The sequence below is a fragment of the Abrus precatorius genome, unplaced genomic scaffold (assembly GCF_003935025.1).
Source record: "Abrus precatorius isolate BTA unplaced genomic scaffold, Abrus_2018 Scaffold8, whole genome shotgun sequence".
Taxonomy (NCBI): domain Eukaryota; kingdom Viridiplantae; phylum Streptophyta; class Magnoliopsida; order Fabales; family Fabaceae; genus Abrus; species Abrus precatorius.
This window is the reverse complement of record NW_020874428.1, coordinates 7,067,699-7,076,284: the sequence shown is the minus strand read 5'-3', so window position 1 is coordinate 7,076,284 and position 8,586 is coordinate 7,067,699. Positions and strand designations below refer to the sequence as shown.

General features: G+C 31.6%; 2 protein-coding genes across 5 annotated transcripts; one reads left to right on the top strand and one right to left on the bottom strand.

Annotated features, from left to right (window-relative positions):
• The first annotated feature begins 2,465 nt into the window (after positions 1–2,465).
• Positions 2,466–6,057, top strand: LOC113847143 (uncharacterized protein At1g01500). Of its 4 annotated transcripts, none has more exons than XM_027476044.1 (3): positions 2,466–2,515; positions 2,993–3,806; positions 5,547–6,039. In XM_027476044.1, exons 2-3 carry the CDS (start codon positions 3,090–3,092, stop codon positions 5,775–5,777), a joined length of 948 nt encoding a protein of 315 aa, XP_027331845.1. In that variant the 5' UTR covers positions 2,466–2,515; positions 2,993–3,089; the 3' UTR covers positions 5,778–6,039. The 4 variants fall into 4 exon arrangements, with proteins under 4 accessions (XP_027331845.1, XP_027331842.1, XP_027331843.1 ...); XM_027476042.1 differs by lacking the exon at positions 2,466–2,515 and adding an exon at positions 2,688–2,860 and having other exon boundaries at positions 5,547–6,057; XM_027476040.1 differs by lacking the exon at positions 2,466–2,515 and adding an exon at positions 2,723–2,860 and having other exon boundaries at positions 2,990–3,806.
• Positions 6,058–6,299: 242 nt separating this feature from the next.
• LOC113847293 (phosphatidylinositol transfer protein 3) lies at positions 6,300–8,450 on the bottom strand. The gene is made up of 6 exons (XM_027476296.1): positions 8,335–8,450; positions 8,004–8,123; positions 7,736–7,912; positions 7,544–7,642; positions 7,205–7,450; positions 6,300–6,848 (listed from the first exon to the last, which is right to left on the bottom strand). The coding sequence occupies exons 2-6, from the start codon at positions 8,070–8,072 to the stop codon at positions 6,546–6,548; spliced, it is 894 nt and encodes a 297-aa protein (XP_027332097.1). The 5' UTR covers positions 8,073–8,123; positions 8,335–8,450; the 3' UTR covers positions 6,300–6,545.
• Positions 8,451–8,586: the final 136 nt, after the last annotated feature.

Here is an 8,586-nt window from a genome sequence, read left to right as displayed (position 1 = left end):
TAAAATATAATATACTCATATAATATACTCACAGTTTATATTAAATAAAAAATATGTATATATATATATATATATATATATATATATATATATATAATTAGAGAAAAACCAAGTAGGCTTGAAAGCATTTGGCAACAAGGTAGAGTTGAAGCATTCTCATTCCTGATGCACCATTTTTTATATAACTCAGTGTTTCAATACGCCAACTGTACACTGTATGGAAGTTATCGAAAAAATATAACTTTAAATATTCATAAATTTTAGTGCAATATTATGTAAAGGAATGTACGATAACAACCAATTAAAATAGAGTTTTATTAACTTATTTTTTAGGGTTGAATTTAAATATTTATAGCTAAAAAAATTTATAAAAATATATTTATTATATTAAACATAAAAATATAATTAATATATTTTTTTAATAAAATTTTACTATTATCAATTATTTATCTTTAATCTTATAAAATAATGAAATATATTATTATTACAAATATTTCAAAAGCCGTTTTATTGGTCCATCGGAAAACCAAACAGGGGTACACTTGTCTGCATGAACCTCGTTTGGGTCGGTGGGCTATATTGGGCCTTCTTTAGATCAAAAGTGAAAATCCAACGACAACGCAATTTTCAGCTTTTAAATGCTGAAAATTTGGGGGAAAAAGAGAGAGAAGACACGTGGATAATTCTTGTAGAATAATATAGAAAAAGGTTCAAATTTTCAAATCTATACATTTTTAAAAGAATTGCTAACAAGTACCACATAAATAGCCAATTTCTTTCGTGTATTATGAGCTTTGAGAAAAGAAAAAACCGAGTAATGAATGCTTCATCAGGAAAACGAATCTTTAGAATTTTCTATTTTTGGAAGAAAAGACAAACTCGAGGTAACAATTAATTTGTTGTCACTAATTACAAATGAAAGAATTTTTTAGGTGAATAATTTTAAATTTCTCTCTTTTTGTATAGAGCACGCATATATTTTTTTTTTTATTGAAGACAATTTTATCCAAACCAAATAAAATTACTATGAGTGACAAAACTCTCTATCTTTACTATATTTAGTAAAATGAATTAAAAGTTACAAATTTATAATTTTTAAATACAAAGTTACATGAGAACTATTAACTTACCGTTGAAAACCTATAGCTATATAATTAGTTTATAAAATTACTTTTTTTGATAAATTAGTTGACTAATTTATGTTAAATAACTTTAAAAAGTATATAATATTAAGTATTTAATACATCTCATTAATAAAAATAATACTATTAATTTAAACAAAAACTTTTATTTTTAACATAATTAATCTTAACATGTTTTATCAATAAAAATTATATGAATTAATTTAAATAATTTATTTCTTAATTTTAAAAGTATTATTTATATACTTAATTTATTTTTATTTAACAAAATATATTATCAATTATTATAATAAAAAGATAACAAATGAAGAGAAAAAAAAAAGAGACTACCATGAAAAGGAAGAGAACATCACAATAAGATTAACATGTTAGAGTTTTAATCATACAAAAAAAATTGTCTTTTAAAAATAAACAAATAGTAAAAATATAATAAAAATATTAGTAACTCATTTATAAAAACTAAACGTTTTTTTATAAATCATAAAAAGCTAACTTTTATAATATAGTAAAAAAAATTATTAGAACTATATTTAAAAGGATTAAGAAAAATTTTATTTATATTAAGAACTTAAAAATATTTAATAAAAGATATAAACTTCTTAATTAACAACAAAAAAAACGTTTTCAATTGTTCTATAGCCAACAATTAAATAACACAAGCGATGATTTTCCAAGCACACAACGTAATGTTTTAAAAATTAAAATACACTCGTATTCACAACTTATAAAAATAAATAAATATAAAATAACACGTGCCTTTTAGCTTTTTTTTCATTTCTTCTCATTTCTAATTTAATAAATTTTTTATATTTTTAGAATTTTTTAAGAATTTAATTAATAATTAAAATATGTTAAAATGAGTTTATTTATAATAAATGCTATTTAATTTCATCCTAATCTAATACGTTGCTACTCAACAAAAGTCTCTGCCTTATAAAAGCATTCACATCCCATCACTTTCGTTTTAGGCAACACCGACCTCGTAAGATGTAAATGCAAATTCGTTTGTGTCTATCGGATTATCGGATAAGATGAAAGTCTCTGGTCAGAAGGCCCATTTCCTTGCAATCTTATAATCACACCGTTTCGTATTTTGAATAATACCTTCAATTGAATTTATTAATATCAGCTTAAGATAAAGACAAACCCAATATAATATTATTAAAATATGATTTGTTTTTGACGTAAAAATGATCCTACAAGCATATACTTTCATTATCTATTTTTGGGATTGTACTAATATAATTATATAATATATGCTTTCTAAAGAACATAAGGTTGTTATTATTGCAAGCCTGCCACAACCACGGGGCAGGACACTGATGTGTTGTATCTGAAGGTGGATGCTTGTCATGTGCATAGCGATCTGAAAGGTACTTTGGTGTTAGAATTTGATTGCATACAAACTTGGGTGGTTTGTGTTAACGAAATGGTATGCATCATAATCTAAGATTGTGGATGAAAACTTTTCGTGGTTATAGTTTATTTGCGGAAATAAAGGGATTTGAATTTGTTTGTGGTCATGCATCTTCCTGCAACACACCCGAGATTTTGGCTCCAAGTAACAAGTGTGACGTGTCTGTTATTTATTTGCTATAGTTACAAGATCTAAATGCTCTTTAGTTTCATACTTCATCACTTCTGTGTTCCTTTTTCGTTGTAATTCAGGAGTTGCTGTGTTTTTTTCCTCGTGACTTATGATTTCCACCTTCACTCAAGTTCTCTTTCATCTTTCCTTTTTTTTTTCCCATGTTTTTCTCAATTTTGATTTATAGTTTGTGACCTTTGTTTATAAGATTTAATGATTCAATAATCTAAGAATTCCCAGTGTTTTATTGATTTTGGAGCAGGTTTGAGTTGGCAATTTGATGTAGACTTGGGTGGTTGAATTTCTAAAGATGCTCTCAATCTATGCCATAGAGAATTTGAGTGATTGAGTGAGTGGATATGAACATGGAAGGGTCTTATGAGGCATCATGCAATGAAGAAGCTGGTAATAAAAGCCTTCAGATCATTAAATATTCACCTTATAAACCCTGCAGAAAAATATCATCACCATGGTTTGATCTAAGAGTGTTTTATGTGAGAGTGATTGGCATTCAGGTGGATGAATCCACCCCAGAGTTTCTCTCTCTCAATCATATTCCTCTAAGTCCTGATACCCTTTTGGAGGTGAATGGTGTTAGAAGCAGCATTTACTATGATGGAGAGTCTTCAGTGCTTCGAAGGGACAGAGTGGATAAGAAATCTGAGGAAGCAACCTTTGTGAACACTGATAGTATACGTTTGACTGGGAGCATGAAGTTCGAGGTTTATGATAAAGAACATTGCATTCTCTCTGGGGTTCTGGAGATGTCTAATAGCAATGGTTTTGTTGGAGAATCCAGAAGTAATGTGAAGAGATGGAGTATGAGTTGTCAAACAGAAATGGCACCTGGGTGTGGCTTCTTCAAGGGAAAACATGGTTCTGTCCATGAATCACCTTGTCCTGAAATTGAGGTTTATGTTGCTGGTTGCTTCTCAGGAACACCAATTATCTTAACAAAGACACTGCAGCTTAATTGCCGGAAGAAGAATAATAGAAAATGCACATTGGATGCCATTCCAGAATATGAAACAACTGAGTGCCAGAAAGATGTATCTGATCATGGACTTCATTTGCAGGTAAAAAAATGGATGGTTTTTTGGCATGATGTTCTTATGCTCTTGTCTTTTGGATTTGGTTCTTGGACTAAGACTTCATTAAGTGTGGTAAATTTCCTGGATGATACAAATTCTGTGTGAAGTTTTCACTAAACTTTGTTATTGTTATCATTAAACTGTATTAAGTTTTCATTTGACAAACTATGTTCTTGGACTAAAATGTGGCAATATCCCTGGATTATACTGAAATTTCACATAAATGGTTATATTTCCTTTTCTGGATAATACAAATTTATATTAAAGTTGTCTTTGTTTTGGTCCCTCTATGTCTACTACCGTTTCAATTTTCATAAGATTGGTCCCAACTTCTGAATAATATCCTAATCCTATAAGTGTCATTGTAGTATGGGCAGGCACAAGTCACAACACAATATTTTTTTATTATTTACGGGGACCTAGGGATTGACCTTATTTTCTGTTTGGTATTAATCAATGTCCCTTCTTAACAGCTTCTGTCCTAAAGGACAATTGGTAGTGGACCTGCACTTGTAGGTAGAGTCTGTTCATCTGTATGTTAGCTTGGAACTATATGGGCTTGGTTTGTGTATGATATAACTGCATAATCCAAATTTGGTTACTTATATGCAGTTCATTTGGAAAAATACACAAAATGTGAGGCCATGATATGCGTATTTGATAGCCCAAGTTTTATCCCTTTTATTTGTCTCAATCTCTGTTAAATATAATCTTTCTGAAATGTGAAACATAAATAATATCAATTGAAGTTCAAAGTGATTCATGACCTGCGGTTTTAGTGTGGAGGATTACCAAGTGTGAGTTTGGAAAACTAATAAAATCACATCTAACCACGTTTGAACGCGAAAGTTATAACTTGTAGCGTTTGAATATATTCACGTCTGAGTGGATTTGATGCATACTTCAAACATGCCATAAGTTTACTTCCAGATAAGTTGGCTGAATGAACAATGTCATTTTCAAGAATAACTACAATTTAACTTCTATGCCATCCTTTTCTAACCTCAAAAGGCACTGCACAACTAGGCGTGAATTCCTAGATTGGATTTTGACAAAATGACTAGTCAAATTACTCTGGGAACATTCAATCTATCCCTTTTTTTATGAAACAAACGCAATTATTCTGAGTATCTGCTTTAAGAGCTTGATTTTCCATTAGCAAGATTTACTTCCAAGTAATTAGTTATGCATTACTCTATACCTGGTTGAATAGTCAGAGTTCGATTTAAACATATCTTTTGATCAAGACAGACATTTATTTGTGCCATGTGAATCATTTGTCCTTACTTTGTCATAGTCTTGCATATTCAATCTACCCCTTCTTTTATGATACTAACGCATTAATTGAGTATCTACATTAAGAGCTTGATTTTTCATTAATGGGTTCGTCTTTTTTGCTATATATACTTCCAAGTAATTTATGCATTGCTCTATACCTGGATTTTCTTTGGATATATAGTCAGAATTCAATTTAGACAGTTTTTTTTATCACGTAAAACATTTGTCTGTGCCATGTGAATTATTTGCAGCTAATTTGTCCTAGTCTTGCACATTCAATTTCATAACTAATAATAATAAATTATGGCAGTTGAATTTCCTTGCACTTGATAAATTTTCATGTTATGACCATGCTGCTTTATGAAAATGCTGGAGTTTCTATGACTTGGTTTTTTGCTAAACTTCCTGTTACAGTCCCTTTATTAATCCTTTTATTTTGCTTTATAGGTTGCTGACTACAGAAGCTTCAAATCAGAACAAGAAGAGAATTACAACATGTATTGGCAAAGAACAGGATATGTAGATGGGGAAGATGGTGAATTATCATGGTTCAATGCTGGGGTAAGAGTTGGTGTTGGAATTGGACTTGGCATCTGTGTAGGAGTTGGTATAGGGGTTAGCTTGTTAGTACGTTCATACCAAGCAACTACTCGTAATTTTAAAAGGAGGTTCATATAACCCCTTCTGAGTTTGAATTTTATGTGCTCCATAATTTAAAGGCAACTATCAATGGTATGTTTTTTTCTTCTTTAATATACTCTTTTCCCCCTTCATAAGCCTTAAAGAAATGTTCTTGTTTCCAACGATGGTATAGATGCTCAAACCCAAATTGTCATTCTCATCGGATCACATTCATTGTGATTGTGTGGTTGATAACGTAGGTTGTAAGTAGCATACAAAAGTGGACTAAATCCTTAACTTAGTTGTCGAGATTATATGGATCAGATATTTTAAATTTTAAGATTCAATCGTTAATCCTTAACTTTGTACAAAATCATTCATTTAAGTCTCATTTTATATTAACAAAAACAAAAGTGTCCTTTTAAGACTAAAAAAAATTAAAATCTCGAAAGACTATAATATCTAACCTGATTATTGTGATGGTATACTCCGCAAATGCGTTTTCATGGAGATGTTTACATGTAGATGGTCAAATGTTTTGGCATGGTAGTTTTTATATTTGAAGAGGTAATCTTTTGAAAAAACAATATTGCCATTGTCATGTTTTCACTAGCCCCTCTGCTTGAACTACATGTCTGCCAGCTTTGGAACAAGTGTAGCATATCAGGATGGAATTGTGAAGCACTAAATTAAGGATAAATGTATATAATAAACCCCTCTCAGCAGTCATTAACCAAACTGGGGATGCCCTTAGTCCTAGCTTGCCCGGAGCCAAAGGGTATACAACGATTAATATTCATATATTCTACACTATATTAACACGCCTCATGTTGTTGGGGTTTCATTGCAAACTGGCCCTGGAGCTAACTCTACTGCAGAATGCCCATTCCCAATGTGGTTTGAGAGCTTGTCATCAGATCCCCAAAAGGCAGCACATTTCAAATCATCCTGAACCATTAATCGGGAGAACTCCTCATGGTTATAAGTCATTATGCTTTTTCCACCTAGTTCTTTGGGAAGATTCTCCTCATCAAAATAAGACTTCATGAGCTCCACGCTATCTTTATTTTTGGGGTAGACAAACTTCACCTTCTGAAATGTTTTGTTATCCAAGAAGTACTTGACTATCTGCAGAAATTGAAGCATATAAGTTTTAACTTCAGTACTTAAATGGAATCATTATTATATTCCCAACAACGCATGAAATTTAATAAGGATACTGGTTAAGGAATCAATAAATAGTATGTTTTATATTGAGAATCATATTGGGATGCATTAACAATCATAGAAGTGTATTTTTATGTTTTTTCAATAAAATATTTCTATTTTTTATTTCTTGAGCTATTTATCGAAGTCGCTATTGAATACAGTATTGTTAGCATTTTCTATTTAATAAAATCAATAGTAGTGGCTATTGAAGCATGAAAAGATATAATACTATGAATAATTTTATAACGCCAATTCAGAGAACAAGGTCAGCAAACCTTCCAAAAAGCTTCAAATACTCTAGGTGGGTTGTAAAGGAATGCTATGCCAAGCCTCTCAGGATAATGATTCTGCAGAATGTTGATGGTCTCTCTAGCTGATTTAATGGGCACATTATTGGTCAATGACCACCCAGTGAAGTCTATTAACCATGCCATTTGTTCTTGACCCGGTGGAAGGTTAAGCATGGCATTTTCCAAAAGATACACAAGATGCCGAATCTGATTCTCTATTGAAGCAGTGTTCTACAACACATCAAATATTTCAATTTCTATACCCATCAAGCTCTAGAAAATTATAGTTATACCAAACATCTCCAAATCAAACCATTATAATACCTGCATTCCAGGTCTCAAAATAAGAACAGTCCTTCCTTGTCTATCATGAAAACTTGCTCTATACAATTTCCCTGTCTCTCCTTCCATTGCAACCTCATGCTGCCAAATGACATCAACTCACAGTATTTCAGATCATATCTACAATCTATGCCCCAAAAATCATGAACAATGAGAACCAAAAACACTGCATACCCAGCGAATTTCCTCAGGCTTAAAGGTTGATCTCCACCTGAGTGACTCCTCCAACATCTTCTTGGACTTATCTACATTCCAGTTTCGAGCTTCCAAATATCTCCTCAAACAAGCATCAGTGCAATACATCAAGCTACGTCCTGATAAGGGTCCAATTTCACCCTTAAGCTCTTTAATCTGTTGTAGAATTTTCGACATACAGAATCAGCACCAAGATGCATACTTAACAGGTAATAACACACAACATCATCAAACAAAAACAACTTACCTTGGACTCAGCATAAAGCTCGTTGCTTTCATGATCTTGTTTAGGAGAATTGTTCCAGCGATGAAACATGGCAACTGAAGATTCCTGAACTTGTGTTTTTCACAACCACTTTCTATATCTCTAAGAACCAAAACATGAAGAAAAACAGAGAACAATTAACAAAGCAGAAGGCTCATAGAGAGAGGATAAAGTAATATAGAGTCTCAAGAATCACATAAATTACACAAACAAAAAAGAATTATGGAGAAGGAGCTTTCTCTCTTTACTACAACAGATCCATCCATAAAAGGAACCTAACATAAATATAAACACTGATACATCAGAAAAGAACCTTTAAGCCTGAGCTTTGCGTTCATTTCATTGTATGCCAGCGTGTGTTTTGGGAGACATGGAACAACCTCTTCACATTAAGAGTCTAATTCACAGCCACCCAAAAGACCTTGGTGAGAGTGAGGAGAGAAGAGAATGAGTGTGACGTGTGCAACATGTGTGAAACATTTTCAAGTAAAAACAAAAACAAACGACACTTTAACAATAAACCAAATATAAAATGAAAAAAGAATAAGGTAAGAAAATCAGCAAC

What these genes read in the sequence shown, in the direction of transcription:
- LOC113847293 (XM_027476296.1), bottom strand. Translation starts at nt 8,072, where the DNA reads ATGTTTCATCGCTGGAACAATTCTCCTAAACAAGATCATGAAAGCAAC. An exon ending in AGCCTGAGGAAATTCGCTGG is followed by an intron (nt 7,643 to 7,735) that starts GTATGCAGTGTT and finishes GTCATTTGGCAG; the next exon opens with CATGAGGTTGCAATGGAAGG. An exon ending in TATTTGAAGCTTTTTGGAAG is followed by an intron (nt 6,849 to 7,204) that starts GTTTGCTGACCT and finishes CAATTTCTGCAG; the next exon opens with ATAGTCAAGTACTTCTTGGA.
- LOC113847143 (XM_027476042.1), top strand. Translation starts at nt 3,090, where the DNA reads ATGAACATGGAAGGGTCTTATGAGGCATCATGCAATGAAGAAGCTGGT. An exon ending in ATCATGGACTTCATTTGCAG is followed by an intron (nt 3,807 to 5,546) that starts GTAAAAAAATGG and finishes TTTGCTTTATAG; the next exon opens with GTTGCTGACTACAGAAGCTT.